Here is a 16927-nt window from a genome sequence, read left to right on the forward strand (position 1 = left end):
AAAAAACTTTATGGGGATTTTTAGGAAAAAAAGGGGGAAAAAAGCACACAAGTTCATTTTTATTCAAAACACAGATCGATATTATGTATTTGGTTACTTCATCCTCTGATAACACTAATCATTCTTTAATATGAAAATATGTAATATCTGGCTTTTAAAAGCTGTTCTCGCAATCACACATTAAGATTAAACTGTTGTTTATGATTTAGACCACAAAGTGTTTTGACTGGTGTTCAGTGCTGTGAGTACAGCTATATGTCAATAATTTCACTGATGTAATTAAAAACTATGTATACATCAATGAAGATGCATTCTGTACATATTTTGGTCACTTATCATTGTAAATGCCCTTTCCTCTGAAACAAGGCCACAATCTTCTGTCTAATCTCTTTAATCTGCAGCCCATAGATGACAGCATTGAGCGCCGGCAGGGCTACTTCACCCACAGTGCTCACCATCTTCCTGTGGTCAGAAAGATGAGGGAAACGGTGCAGGATGATGATGATGAAGGCTGAGAACATTAAGATGATGTACAGAGTGAAGTGGGTGGCACAGGTCTGCAGAGCCTTGGTGTTTATTGTCTTGGTTTTGCTCCTCAAACACACAGTGGCAATTTTAATGTAGGTGAGAGTCACGCTGCCAGTGGAGGAGCCCAGCAGGAGCACGCTGTAGCTGAGGCCAAACGCGTGGTTGATGACGACATCCTCGCAGGAGAGTTTGAACAGGGAGGCGTTGTCACAGTGCGCGTTGTCTATGAATCTCCTGCAGCGTGACAGACGGATCGTCAGACTCAGGAGGATCGACACCATGACGAACACCACCGCCCATGCTGCCACTGACAGCTTTACCACCATCCAGTTGGTCATTATGATGGTGTAGCGCAGCGGGTTGCAGATGGCCATGTATCGATCGAAGGTCATGGTCATGAGTATAGTGTGGCACACCCCTCCATAGAGATTAACACAGAAGGCCTGAACGACACATACGATGTAATGAATGTAGCGCTCCGAGTCAGACACGAACAGATCTCTGAGTATATGAGGAACCACTATGGTGGCCCCAAACACTTCATTTACACTCATGTTGCAGAACAGCAAGTACATTGGCTGGTGCAGGCTCCTTTCCATAAAGATCAGCACCACCAAGCCAATGTTAGCCACCATGATGAAAATGTACATGAGGAGGAGGAAGATAAAGGCAGCAATAGAGGACCTTGGGGTGACCTTTAAGCCCTCCAGGATCAGGATATCTGCATTTAAACTCTGGTTGTCCATATTTTACTGTGAATATCTGGTAATAGGTCCGATTATATCCTGTACATCCTGTAATATTAACGACAAACACAACAGCAGCAATGCACAGAAAATCAACAGCAGTTTATCCAGTATCAAATGATAGAGGCAATCATATTTGTCATATTTAAAAGCTATATAAAGATTACCACACTCTTAAATTGGTCTCTTTCCACATCTGCCTTTTTAAGAAAGACATTTTGAAAGCGTCACATCAGTAAGCTACTGGAACAAAGACAGGCGACATCCATATTTCTCCTACATAAACCACCCTCCACGCCCAAACATGAAGGGAGCTCCAGGTGCTTTTATGTGTTTCATCAGTGGTCATCAGCTGCAGCTTCACATGTTGGCAGGTCAACTGTTACTAAGCAACCTGCTTCCCAACATCACATCTGCTGAGATGATGATGCACTGAACGATGTGTTTTGTATGTGACACATATACTTATTGATATGTGGTCTTTGCCTCTGAAAGCTCAGATGTTCAGCTTTAATTAAAAGGGTTCACCAAAAGTATTGCATTAGGAAGTACAGCCATTTTTTTTTTTTTTTTTTTTTTTTTTTAGTGAAGATCAATGTAGACTCCCTATTGAAGGGAAATCTTCCCAATGGGTTCGGGTGGGTCTCCTTTAAAATGTATGTATTCATATGACTTTCAGATGTTTAATGTGAACAATATGGTAGCCCTGAGAGGCCAAAGGGACTGCAACTTAGGAAAACACAAGCAATAAGAAAAACACTGCAAAAGCACACAAAACACAACAGAAATAGGAAAAAAGACAATGGAAAAAGGAAAAAACAGAAGGGAAGTGTTTCTGGGGAGACAATAACCCGACGGACCAGTTGCAGGAATCCTAAACATGGTAGGCGTTTTATCATGATTCATATAATACTGATGACAGATTTTTAGGCTAATAGTTAAGCTCTCATCTTTTCTTTCCTCACAAAACCGATAGATCCTCCACTTCTTTTAAGTGTCTCCCAGCGCAATTCTAAGCATAATTTGGTTCCTGCAACTGGTCCGTCGGGTTATTGTCTCCCCAGAATCACTTCCTTTGCTTTTGGAAATCTGTATTTTCCTATTTCCGTTGTGTTTTGTGTGCTTTTGCAGCATTTTTCTTATTGCCAATGTTTTCTTAAGTTGCAGTCCGTTTGGCCTCTCAGGGCCACCGTAGAACAACCACCATCATAACAGGAGATTTATGACAGGAAAGAAAAAAAGGTGACACACACATTTCATCATCTTTACAGACATTTATTTTTTCATGTATTATTGTAAATAAACAATTTTAGCAATCATCACTCATGTGTTTTTGGTAGTTTGGTTTACCTAATGAATGTTATTGGGATTGTTAACCCAGTACAACTGTTATTTTTATTTTGAGTACATAAACCTGTTTTGTAGTATGTCTCCAGGATATTTTGTGACTAAAATTATTTTCTAAAAATGATCATTGAAAAGCTTTTAGACAAATTGATATAATACTCCTTTTAAAAGCTGGCACATTCTGGCTCTTATACTAGAGCGCCCTCTCTCATTTCTCTGTGATGTACATACATTAGTGTGCTCTGTGGAGAGACTTGTAACCATCAGTGCATGATTTTAGTTTTTTGGCATTTTACTGCAAGGGATTACCCTAAACAAAAATCCTGCAGTTAATGTCAGATGGATGCTTTAGTCACACTCACTTCTTTAACAGTGAAACAGTTTTCAGGTGTTCTTGCATAAGATAAGATAAGACAACCTTTATTAGTCCCACACGTGGGAAATTTGTAACCATTAGGTAATCATCTTTTAATATCCACCAGGCTGCATGACAACTGATGCATCCATGTGACTGAAATACAAACTGATCCTAACCCCGAAGTATGGTTACCTGGTGGATGTGAACAGGTTATTGAAAATATAAAGAAGGGCCTGTCCCTCAAAATTAACTGATTGTTGAACTTCTGATTTGCTTCACTTTACATACAAATGAAATATCACCAATGATTTAAAACAGTAAAGGCCGCAAGCTTACGTAGTCTTAAAAATAGTCTAAAAGCTTTAAATCAAAATGAATCCATTGTGGCAAAGGGAAAAGGCTGAATAAAAACACTCAAAATATAATTATATTTAAATAAGCATATTTCTTCTTACTTAAATATTTATTTAGATGGCAAAATCTTTCTAAAGTGCAACAGCTTTGAAAGGAATTTTGTATCTCTTTGACTGCACACCATAAATAATGGGGTTCAGACTGCCTGGAATAATATGAAACAAAATGGCGCACATTTTCCTGTAATCTGAGTACTGAGGAAAGCGATGCAGAGCAATAACAAGAATCCCAGTAAATAACATAATCATGTAGACAAGGAGGTGAGTGCTGCAGGTCTTTAAGGCTTTACTGTTCAAAGACGTATTCTTACTGGTGACACAGACCACCATAATCTGAGTATAGGTCAGGACTATTGTACCTATAGAACCTGTGAACAGGACCACAGTGAAGGTGAGCCCATAGACATTGTTAATGACCACACTATCACAGGACAGCTTAAACAATGAGGCGTTGTCACAAAAGGGTTTGTGATCAAAGTCCTGCATCGACTCAGCCGTATGGTCAGTCCGAGCAGAACCCCACCAAAACGAAGGCCACTCCCCAGGCCAGAACCGTCAGCTTGATCACCATTTTGTTGGTCATTATGGAAGCATATCGCAGAGGATTACAGATCGCCACATATCTGTCAAAAGCCATAATCATGAGCACAGTGTGGGAAGTGGTGCCATACATATGTGTGGTAAAAGCCTGAATAAGACACTCATGATAACTAATGAGGCGCGCAGATGGAGGCAGCAGAATATCTGAAAGCAAACGGGGCATCATGATAGAGTTTCCAACGACGTCATTAAAGGGCAGGTTGCAAAACAGGAGATACATGGGGTGATGAAGATTTTTGTCAATGAAAACCAGGACTACGATTCCGATATTGGATGTCATAATAAGTATGTAGGAGAAAAGGGAAAAGAAAAAGATTGGATATTTGGAAACCTCTGAGACCTTTAATCCCTCCAGCTGCAGAGTAAAGCTGTTGAATGTGTAGTTTTCCATCAATCTAATAGAATAAAAATAAAAATGGCATATTTGTCACATTTATGACTTTTTTCCAGAATAAATGAGACACGTCAGGAACCAAAAATTCAGGTAAGAGTGGGAGCTTTTAAGAACTAAAGGAAATATTATGAACCAAGGTTTATTTTTAGTTCAAACACTTGGTAGTCTGTGGACTATACATTTCCTTTTTACCTAAACTGAGATACTTTCCAGCCCTCCCACAACCCTCATCTGGATAAGTGGTTCAGAAAATGGATCTTGGAAAGAGTTCACTGATTAATTAAATATTAAATATTACCTGATATTTCTGTTGTTCTTTCGTGCTTATTCCTCCCAACCAACCTTGTGGCAGAGGACTGCAACCTCTGTCTTACCTTTATAGAGATGCATTTTTCTGGGAAGGAAGTGCAGAATTTAATAGCCACCTGGTGTCCATAGAAACTGTCAACAGAAAGACTTAGACCAGACTACTTATCTCTGTGATCTTTGCTTTTTTTATGAAATGTACTCATATGAACTCAGTTATCAAAGCCCTGTAGATCAGTCCAGCTACACAGTCACACCAAGCAGAATCCAAACCAAACCCACATAGCAAAATTGGTATGGCCCGGATTTGGCCCACACAGTGTGCTTACACATGGCCCACATACCGCAAAGAATGACGGTCCTTTGGTGGCCCAGATCTGGTTTGCCAGAGGTGGCCCACACATGGGCCAGCACAAGGCCAGTTGCAGACACACTGGTGCCCTTGTGCTGGCCCAGAACAGTTTCAGCTCTGGCCCCAGATGTCAGCCTAATGTGTACCTTAATTAAGCCATGTAATAACATCATGTACCGGAACATAATAGTGCAAAAGTAACATGACGATACTCCGTTCAGACAGTGAATGGACTGATTCTTAAATGCACTTTTCTACTTTCCCAGATTACTCAGAGTTCTACACAACATGCCACATTCACCCAATCACACACTTTCTCTAAACTGAGTGCTTCCTAACTGCATTCATACACATTCACACTCTTAACATGCAGACTGGAGGAGCCAGGGGTCAAACCACTAACCTTCAGATCAGTAGGAGACCTGCTCTACCTCCTGAGCTACAGCCACCCGGTGGTAAACATGAATAAACCCTAACTAGATTTTGGATAAAGTGTACACTCACAAACCTGTCAAACCTGCATTTGAAACATTGGCTACCATAGCAGTATAGTATTGCAACATGGCATTTGGGTCTTAACTGATTGTTGAACTAAAAAGATGGCGGCGCACACTGTTGCAGCGGCTTACGGCTCTCCGTCTCAGTACTCCTTTTTTTTGTTTAGTTTGCTTAGTTTGTATGTCTTTCTTATTTTTTTCTGCACCATCGGCTCTACTTTCAAAGTTTGCTACACCCGCCAGAGTCTCATAGACATCGGTGACCAGCATCAAACATCTGTTTCACTGGACTTTCTTCGCACGCACAACATCCCAGATCACATAGCGAGACCACCGGGCTCCCCGTGGATTGTTATCGGGACTAGGCGGAGGCGCAGGACGGAGGGAGAGGAAGCAAAAGCGGGGCCGTGGGTCCGGCATTATGCTGAGGCTAAAAACAAACCACACAAGCCACCTTTGCCGAGCCTCTATCTCTCCAACGCCAGATCCTCGTGCAAAAACGGACGACCTGGAATTACAACTAGTGGGAAATCGCTATGTTCGAGACTGCTGTGCCTTGATTATCACTGAAACCTGGCTTCACCCGGGAATACCCGATGCTAGCGTTCAGCTAGCAGGCCGCACTCTGCTCCGCTGGGACAGGACAAAGGACTCCGGTAAGAGCAGGGGGGGGGGGCTCTGTATTTACGTGCATGAAAGCTGGTGCAACAACGGGACAATTATAAACAGTCACTGCTCCCGAACCTCGAGTACATGTCGGTAAGATGCCGGCCTTTTTCTACCGAGAGAGCTAACAGTAGTGATCATCACGGCTGTGTACATTCCACCCGATGCCAACGTAAACACGGCGCTCTCTATCCTGCTGAACACCATTAACGAACAGCAGCGGGCCCACCCGGATGGTGTTCACATTATTGCAGGTGACTTTAATAAGGCCAACATAAAGACTGTACTCCCAAAGTTCTACCAGCATGTCAAATGTCCCACCAGAGGAGAAAACACTCTAGATCATGTTTACTCCAACATCAAGAATGCATATAGAGCCATACCCTCCCCACCTCGGTCAGTCCGACCATCTTTCCCTCCTGCTCTCCCCAGCCTACACCCCTCAGGCGCAGTGCCAGGCCCACCACAAGGACTGTTACAACCTGGCCGGAAAATGCTCTCCACAAACTACAAGACTGCTTCACAGAGACAGACTGGGACATATTTGAACACCAGGACCTAGAAACTTTCACAGGATCAGTACTGGACTACATCAAGTTCTGTACTGCAAATGTGACAGTGGACAAAAGCATTCGGGTTTTCCCAAATCAAAACCCTGGATGACCAGCGAGGTCCGCTCACTCCTCAAAGCCCGTGATGCTGCCTTCAGGTCAGGTGACAGAGCTCTGTACAGGGCTGCTCGAGCTGACCTGAAAAGGGGGATTAAAAAGCCAAGTCAGACCACAAAGGAACATCGAGTCCCACCTGTCCAGCAACAACACACGAGAGGTGTGGCAGGGAATGCAAGACATCATCAACCACAGAGGCAGCACTGCGAAAACAGAGAATTCGAGTGTGCAGCTGGCAGAGGAAATAAACAGCTTCTTCGCCCGCTTTGAAACACCACAACAGCAGCACTCATCTGCTTCAGCCCTGCTCCCATCCTCATCCTCACCTGGTTCCCGTGCCGCTCCACTCACTGTAACGGAGCACGATGTCAGACGTGTGCTCCTAGCAGTGAACCCCAGAAAGGCGGCCGGTCCAGACGGAGTACCTGGCAAGGTACTAAGAGCATGCGCACACCAGCTCACCCTCATCTTCACCAGACTCTTCAACCTCTCACTGGATCAGGCAGCCATCCCATCCTGTCTAAAATCAGCCACAATCATCCCAGTGCCGAAGAAGTCTCCCATCACCAGCCTGAATGATTACCGCCCTGTGGCCCTCACACCGGTAATCATGAAATGCTTTGAGAGACTAGTCCTTCAACACATCAAGGATTACCTCCCCAGAATTCGACCCCACCAGTTTGCATACCGTGCAAACAGATCCACAGAAGACGCCATCGCCACAGCCCTCCACGCTGTGCTGAGTCACCTAGAGCAGCGGCAGAGCTACGTCCGAATGCTCTTTGTGGACTACAGCTCAGCCTTTAATACTATCATCCCGGACATCCTCATCAACAAACTGGTCAATCTTGGCCTCCCTCCTCTCACATGTGCCTGGATAAAGGATTTCCTCACAAACCGGCCCCAGACTGTGAGACTCGGCCCTCATCTCTCCTCCACTCGCACACTGAGCACCGGCTCCCCACAGGGCTGTGTGCTGAGCCCCCTCCTGTATTCTCTCTACACCCACGACTGCAGTCCGCCCACAACAACACTCTCATCATCAAGTTTGCTGATGACACCACGGTAGTTGGACTCATCTCGAAGGGAGACGAGGCAGACTACAGAGAGGAAGTCCTGAAGTTGGCAGCATGGTGTTCAGAAAACAACCTGGCACTGAACACCAAGAAAACCAAAGAGCTCATTGTTGACTTCAGGAGACACAGCACTGACTTGGCCCCTCTACATCAACGGGAGTGTGTGGAGAGGGTCCACACCTTCCGGTTCCTTGGTGTCCTCATCTCTGCTGACATCTCCTGGACGGAAAACATCTCAGCGGTCATCAAGAAGGTCCAACAGCGGCTGCACTTCCTGAGAGTCCTCAGGAAGTACAAGCTGAACTCCAACCTGCTGCTGACCTTCTACCGCTCGTCCATTGAGAGCCTGCTAACCTACTGCATCACGGTATGGTACGGCAGCTGCACCAAGGCAGATAGAGCGAGGCTTCAGAGTGTGGTCAAGACAGCACAAAAGATCATCGGCTGCCCTCTCCCTCCCTGATGGACATTTATTCCTCCCGCTGCCTCAGCAGAGCAGCAAACATCATCAAGGACAGCTCCCACCCTGGCTTCAACATGTTCAGCCTGCTTCCCTCAGGGAAGCGCTACAGGTGCATCAACACTAAAACCCACAGACTCAAAAACAGTTTCTTCCCCAAAGCGATAACCACCCTGAACTCACACATTCACCGATAACACAGCCCCCACTTCCCACTTCCTCTATGGACCACCACTATTTATACCAATTCTATGTGCAATAACTGTATATACATAAACACTATTTATACCAATTCCATGTGCAATAACTCAACTGTACATACATAACACTATTTATTACATATTGTTTACGGTTTGTAAATTGTACGTTTTATATATATATACATCTTCTTCCCTATGTTAATACTGTCCATATGTATATAGTGCTGCAGAACTGTACCCCCCAAACATGTTTACACTGAGTAGGAGATGCTCTGTATCTCATTGTACAGCTGTATAATGACAATAAAGGCATTCTATTCTATTCTATTCTATTCTAACTGAAATAGGAAAATAGGAACATAAACAGTGCCATCATTGCCAGACCTGGCCCACATCTGGTTCACATACACCCTGCCATGACAGCGGTCAGTCAGAAGTGCCAACTTGATGCCGGATCCAGGGAAGACCTGTTTTCTATGAGCCTGGGCCACATACGTACGACTCTGGATACTTTAGCTCCTGTGAAAACTAAGGCCTCAAATCCGAAGTACCTGACTCCGTGGTATAATTCTCAAACACGTAGCCTAAAGCAGATAACTCGTAAGCTGGAGAGGAAATGGCGTGTCACAAATTTAGAGGATCATCATTTAGCCTGGAGAAATAGTTTGCTGCTTTATAAGAAAGCCCTCCGCAAAGCCAGAACATCTTACTATTCGTCACTGATTGAAGAAAATAAGAACAACCCCAGGTTTCTCTTCAGCACTGTAGCCAGGCTGACAAAAAGTCAGAGCTCTACTGAGCCAACAATCCCTTTAACATTAACTAGTAATGACTTCATGAACTTCTTCACAAATAAAATTTTTATCATTAGAAAAAATTACCAATAATCATCCCACAGATGTAATATTATCTACAGCTACTTTTAGTACCATCGATGTTAAGTTAGACTCTTTTTCTCCAATTGATCTTTCTGAGTTAACTTCAATAATTAATTCCTCCAAACCATCAACGTGTCTTTTAGACCCCATTCCTACTAAACTGCTCAAAGAAGTCCTGCCATTAATTAATTCTTCGATCTTAAATATGATCAACCTATCTCTAATAATCGGCTATGTACCACAGGCCTTCAAGGTGGCTGTAGTTAAACCTTTACTTAAAAAGCCATCTCTAGACCCAGCTGTCTTAGCTAATTATAGGCCAATCTCCAACCTTCCTTTCATATCAAACATCCTTGAAAGAGTAGTTGTCAAACAGCTAACAGATCATCTGCAGAGGAATGGCTTATTTGAAGAGTTTCAGTCAGGTTTCAGAGCTCATCACAGCACAGAAACAGCTTTAGTGAAGGTTACAAATGATCTTCTTATGGCCTCTGACAGTGGACTCATCTCTGTGCTTGTCCTGCTAGACCTCAGTGCTGCGTTCGATACTGTTGACCATAATATCCTATTAGAGCGATTAGAACATGCTGTAGGTATTACAGGTACTGCACTGCAGTGGTTTGTATCATATCTATCTAATAGACTCCAATTTGTTCAAGTAAATGGAGAGTCCTCTTCACACACTAAGGTCAATTATGGTGTTCCACAGGGTTCAGTGCTAGGACCAATTCTATTTACATTATACATGCTTCCTTAGGCAGTATCATTAGAAGACATAGCATAAATTTTCACTGCTATGCAGATGACACGCAGCTCTATCTATCCATGAAGCCAGGTAACACACACCAATTAGTTAAACTGCAGGAATGTCTTAAAGACATAAAGACCTGGATGGCCGCTAAGTTTCTGCTTCTTAATTCAGATAAAACTGAGGTTATTGTACTCGACCCTGAAAATCTTAGAAATATGGTATCTAAGCAGATTCTTACTCTGGATGGCATTACCTTGGCCTCCAGTAATGCTGTGAGGTACCTTGAGTCATTTTTGACCAGGACATGTCCTTCAATGCACATATTAAACAAATATGTAAGACTGCTTTCTTCCATTTGCTTAACATCTCTAAAATTAGAAATATCCTGTCTCAGAGTGATGCTGAAAAACTAGTTCATGCATTTATTACTTCCAGGCTGGACTACTGTAATTCTTTATTATCAGGATGTCCTAAAACTCCCTGAAAAGCCTTCAGCTGATCCAAAATGCTGCAGCAAGGGTCCTGACAGGGACTAGAAAGAGAGACATATTTCTCCTGTTTTGGCTTCCTTCATTGGCTTCCTGTTAAATCCAGAATTGAATTCAAAATCCTGCTCCTCACATACAAGGTCTTAAATAATCAGGCCCCATCTTATCTTAATGACCTTGTAGTAACATATCACCCCATTAGAGCATGTCGCTCTCGCTCTGCAGGCTTACTTGTTGTTCCTAGAGTATTTAAAAGTAGAATGGGAGGCAGAGCCTTCAGTTTCCAGGCCCCTCTTCTGTGGAACCAGCTTCCAGTTTGGATTCAGGAGACAGACACTATCTCTACTTTCAAGATTAGGCTTAAAACTTTCGTTTTTGCTAAAGCATATAGTTAGGGCTGGACCAGGTGACCCTGAATCCTCCCTTAGTTATGCTGCAATAGAGCGTAGGCTGCCGGGGATTCCCATGATGCATTGAGTTTTTCCTTTCCAGTCACCTTTCTCACTCACTATGTGTTAATAGACCCTCTGCATTGAATCATATCTGTTATTAATCTCTGTCTCTCTTCCACAGCATGTCTTTATCCTGTTTTTCTTCTTTCACCCCAACCGGTCGCAGCAGATGGCCGCCTCCCTGAGCCTGGTTCTGCTGGAGGTTTCTTCCTGTTAAAAGGAGTTTTTCCTTCCCACTGTCGCCAAAGTGCTTGCTCATAGGGGTCATATGATTGTTGGGTTTTCTCTGTATTTATTATTGTGCTATCTACTGTACAATATAAAGCGCCTTGAGGCGACTTTTGTTGTGATTTGGCGCTATATAAATAAAATTGAATTGAATTGAATTGAATACACCAAACCTCAATCAGGCCAGATGTGGCATGCCATCACATAAACAGTGCCATCTACACCAGGCCTGGCCCATATCTGGATGACATACCACTTACCATGCCAGAAGTCAGCCAGTAGTGCTGGCTTGACACCAGATTCGGGCCAGACCTGTCTGCTATGTGGGAACCAGAGGCCATTGTCCAGGCCATTGCACAGCCGAGGTCCTTCAAAAACTGTGTGCAAGCGTACCTAGAAAAATTGATGCTGTTTTGAAGGCAAAGCACGGTTGTTGGTTTGTTTTGTTTGCTGCCGGCTTGGCTTGGCACAATGCCCGCTGTTGAGGGTGGTGCAGAGTTTGAGAAGCTGACACTCTGTCATGCTGTCAAACTCATACCGACTGTGAATTGTTCGGTGGAGGAAGCTGTTTTAGCTGTAGGAGAGGTGGTGGGCTATGACAGCATGAAATCTGCCTCCCGTATGAACAGTGCGATTGTTATCTTTCTTGATAAGATACCTAAAGTTAATGAGTTGGTGGAAAGAGGCGTCATCATTCACGACACCTTCACGCCCGTTTTCCGTTGGTTAGCCCTGCTAAAAAGGTCTCAAATGCGCCAACTAGTATCGCCCATAAAGATGGTCTCTTTGAGTGCAAATCTGTGCTCCTCAAACATGTTGTGTGTCACAGGAGGCAGGTTTTTATGATCCTCAAAGACACCGCTGGCGAGCTGAACCTGTCTTTCGGTTTCAAAATAGAGGGTTTCAACTACATGGTGTTTGCTTCGTCTGAGAGCATGAAATGTTGTGGTTGTGGTGGAGAAGGGCATTTAATTCGATCCTGTCCAGAGAGGCTAAGAAACACGCAGCCAGCGGATGATGCCATTGGAGAGCCGGTCCCGGCCAGGGCTCCTGGTGGGGACACAGCGATCGCTCATGCGAAGCCCGCTGAGGCCGCGGGCGACTCCACTGAGGCCGCGGGCGGCTCCACTGAGGCCGCGGGCGGCTCCGCCGTTGCTGAGGCGGACCCCGCTGCCAAGGCGCCAGTAGAAAAATGGCTTTTGACAAGCAGTAATAGGTCTGATGAAACTGACACTGTGAAAAGTGCTGACGGTATAGAAACGGATCTGACTAAGGACCAGTCTGCAGGTTTTTCTGACATCAGTCAGAAAGATGAAACGACTCTTGAGTCTGTGTGTGATGATCTTTGTGAGGATGACAATATGCTTGATGAGGATTTGTTGAAGTTGTCTCAAAAGAGGAAGAGCTCTGAACCTGCCCACTGTAGTACAAAAACGTCAAAAGCTAAGAAAGGAAACAAAACAGGAGAGAGCAGTATGGAGTCTGAAAGTGATTTGTCCCTGAGCCAGGAACACCAGAATCTGTACTGTCCTGCTGAGATCAGGAGATTCTTACAGAAAACCAAAGGCCTCAGGATGGTGAAAGTGGAGGACTATTTTCCGGACCTTAAGCTTTCTGTTGAGTCGTCTCGGGTGTTGACAAAAAAATCTGGAAATTTTATTGATGATGTGTTGACAGACCAGGAGATTTATCATTTAGCCCCAGGGCATATATACATATATGTATATATGTATGTACATATATACATAAAAACACCCAGCACGCCCCTGCGTGTTATCCTTCAAGCCATTCCGGGTGTCTCTCGTCAACTAGCAGCTGGTTCATTTGTGCTGCCAGACGCTCATGGAGTGCTGTCAGCTTCTTCAGCCAGTAGGCATGAACCATGTCGGGGCCTGATGCTGTCCTACTCTTCATACTGGAGACCCTTTCTTGGATGTCTGCCACCGTGATGTTTACTGGACCCTGCCACTAGCCACTGAGCATTGCAGTTATGGGTTGCATCCTTCTCCCATATGCTCTTCCAGTATTGCTCCGTCTCCAGCCTTGGTGGTGCTGTTCTCATATTGTTCCCTTGCCACTGAGAGTACACCTTTGCTGGTTGCTGGTTTATTCTCCTGCCTTCTCTCTCTCTGGTGTACCTCCTCAAGCGGCTGGCCAAGGCTGTGAGTCTTTGCTTGGCAGTTTCCAAGGCCTCAGGTATGGACAGCTTGCTGTACTTCTTAGGCACCTTCTTCATTGTGCCTTTCTGCAACTCCGATAGTTGGCTGATCTCCCTCCATGCTACCTTGATTTTAGCCTCTAGCCTCCTTCTCCATGGAGGGTACTGCCCCTTGTGGCTGTTCAACTTGGAGTCAAGCATCTCACTGATCACTGCTGCCATAGTGTAGATCAGCTTGTTAGTCTCGCTAATCGTGGCTGTAGGTATCGTCCGTAGTGCTGCATTAACATCATCTAGCAGACCTTCTGAGGGTACTTCACGTAATCTTGGTAACCGCCACGGGGGTCCAGGTTTCAAGCTTGGCCATCATCCTATCTTTCAGGTCAGTTCCTCTCGCACTCAATGATCCTTCTCCTATCGCACTTGGGGCTTGGTACCCAATCTCGGGTGGGGTGATGGTATCTCCCCCCTGATCTGGCATCCTGGCTCCCCCTTGCTGTAGCATTTATGTTGTACCTCGTCAATCTCTAGCTGTGAGAGCAGTCCTTTCTTTCGAATGTTGGAACACTGAGCTACTAGTTGTTTCGCCGTCATTGTGGATGTTGGGTATCGAAGAATCCACAGTTCCCTCATCCCATTCATGTAACCCAAGAATGAAACCCAAGAATCAGGAGGAAGAGGAGGCACCTTCATGGAAGGAGGGGCCCCTGCATGGTACGTACCACCGGCATATAACGAAGGTGGCTGATATCCAGAAATCCTACCAGTGGCTGGACAAAGCTGGACTGAAAGACAGCACGGAGGCACTAATCATGGCAGCACAGAAACAAGCTCTGAGTACAAGATCCATAGAGGCTGGGGTCTATCACACCAGGCAAGACCCCAGGTGCAGGCTGTGTAAAGATGCCCCTGAGACAATCCAGCACATAACTGCAGGATGTAAGATGCTAGCAGGCAGGGCATACATGGAACGCCATAACCAAGTGGCCAAGTATATGTTGCAAAACCTACTACTGGGTCTTGCCTGGTGTGGTAGACCCCAGCATTTATCAGTCTTGTTCCTAGCGCTTGTTCCTGTAATGCCATTAATAGTGCCTCTGTGCTGTCTATGCTGAGAACTGGTTGGATGGGATAGTGTACAGGAACATCTGTGCCACATATAGAGTAGAATTCCCCAAATCCTGATGGGAAACACCACCAAAGGTGTCCAAGAATGACGATACGGAAAGCAAAGTCCAAAATGGTCCCAGTGGTAATCAGAGTATCAGGAGCTGTAACCCCAAAACTGATAGAGTAGCAGATTCCAACACAATATCAGAGGGCTCTGTCCAGAAGGGTGCACTCTAGGAACAGCTAAGATACTAAATCCAGGCCTCTGGTAGAGAACCTGAGCTTTAACGCTTATAATAATACTCAGAAAATTTGTGGCAGACAGAAGGAAGACATAATACTCATTATGAGTATTATTATGAGTCAGCAGTTGAAGAGAATGTTTTTTTTCATTAAGTCGTACCTTTTTTTTTTATTGTGGACTGCTGTCCCAAACAATGGAGCTCAGAATTTTATGAACACTCATTTTTATTACATTTTTTCATCTGTGTCCCTTCTGTAAACAATGGGAGCGGTTGGAGGTTCGATCTCCTATTGTTTACAGCAGGGATCAGCTGTTACCCCTTGGGGCCTCTGCTGTTCTGCCTGCCGCCGAGCGAGCCAACATTCCCCAAGAGGTGTGGAGGAAGAGACATGGTACTTGGGCCAGGCGTCGCAGTAAGGTTAGGAGGTACTGGCCAGCGATTCCATCTGTTATTATGCGGATGGTGACATCTCTCCCCAATAAAGTGGATTAGCGGCTCTAACCCGACATCAGAGGAGCTACAGGGAGTGCAGTGTGATGTGCTTCAAAGAGTTGTGGCTAACTGCGCTAACTCCAGACTCACACGTAAACGTGGATGGTTTTCATCTGATCCGGGCCGAGAGAACAGCGGAGAGTGGTAAGAAGAGAGGAGGGGGTCTGGCTGTATTTGTGAACGATAGATGGTGTAAGTCTGGGCATTTATCTATCAAAGAGACACTATGCTGTAAGGACATTGAGCTGCTATCGGTTAGCATGAGACCGTACTTTCTACCGTGGGAGTTTTACACACGTTATTGTGACAGCTGTGTATGTTCCGCCCTCTGCTAACGCTGCAGCAGCCTGTGAGGTCCTGCACACTGTAACCAGCAGACTCCAAACACAGCACCCTCAGGCCCTTTTCCTGATCTCTGGGGACTTTACTTATTGTATGCTAACACCAAGGAGGCATCATCACCTCACCCTCCCCTGGGGGACTTAGATCACAACCTCGTTCATCTCCAGCATGTGTATAAACCTCTAGTAAACAGAGAACCAGTTGTTAAATGCACAGTAGGAAATGGTCGGCAGAGACTGAAGAGGCCCCGAGGGACTGTTTCTGTTCTACTGTGTGGGACAACCTCTGCAGCCCTTTGGAGGATGACCTCAACAGCATCACAGACTGCATTACGGATTACATGAACTTCTGTGTGGACAACACCGTACCCATGTAGGTGTTGATGAACTGCAGAGCTCTTTCGGTGACAGACTGTTGCATCCTAGATGCATGAAGGAGCATTTCCGTAGGTCCTTCCTTCCTGCAGCTGTCAGACTGTACAATCAAAACTGCTCCCAACAAACATAGATGTTTACATCAGCGCTGTAATTTGCACTAATCAACCGAACAACTACTACTGTTATAACTTTATAACTTTCAATTTATATATACTAACTTATTGGAAGTTACACATTTACTTTTAAATTCAATTCAATTCAATTTTATTTATACGGCACCAAATCATAACAAAAGTTGCCTCAAGGCGCTTTATATTGTAAGGTAGACCCTACAATCATACATACAGAGAAAAACCCAACAATCATATGACTCCCTATGAGCAAGCACTTTGGCGACAGTGGGAAGGAAAAACTCCCTTTTAACAGGAAGAAACCTCCAGCAGAACCAGGCTCAGGGAGGGGCGGGGCCATCTGCTGCGACTGATTGGGGTGAGTGTCAGGAGCTTTCCTGTATTGCAACTCAGGTCAGAATAAAGACACTCAGACAGACAGGTTAGCGTGTACACGGGTGAGACTCATGGAGACTCGCCCCCTGCAATAGTTGTCAGCCTTTATTTATAGCCTTCTCAGAGACGTACAGGAAGAGATAAAATAGAACTGTGCTGCGTGCTGGCTTCCTGTTGAACAGAGCGTAACTTCCCTATTTAAGCTGAATACTGAAAGAGCAAACACATCTAGATAATGAAATGTACTTTTAAGCATAACATAATAAAAATCCTAAAATCCCTTAACAGT

At 44.7% G+C, this 16927-nt stretch overlaps 1 protein-coding gene and 1 pseudogene across 1 annotated transcript; both read right to left on the reverse strand.

Annotated features, from left to right (window-relative positions):
- Positions 1-335: 335 nt before the first annotated feature.
- Positions 336-1274, reverse strand: LOC116328568 (olfactory receptor 4E1-like). Its single transcript, XM_031750387.2, has one exon. The coding sequence runs from the start codon at positions 1272-1274 to the stop codon at positions 336-338; it is 939 nt and encodes a 312-aa protein (XP_031606247.2).
- A 2190-nt stretch (positions 1275-3464) lies between these two features.
- LOC120442232 lies at positions 3465-4383 on the reverse strand (annotated as a pseudogene).
- Positions 4384-16927: the final 12544 nt, after the last annotated feature.

The sequence above is a fragment of the Oreochromis aureus genome, linkage group 10 (genome assembly GCF_013358895.1).
Source record: "Oreochromis aureus strain Israel breed Guangdong linkage group 10, ZZ_aureus, whole genome shotgun sequence".
Taxonomy (NCBI): Eukaryota; Metazoa; Chordata; class Actinopteri; order Cichliformes; family Cichlidae; genus Oreochromis; species Oreochromis aureus.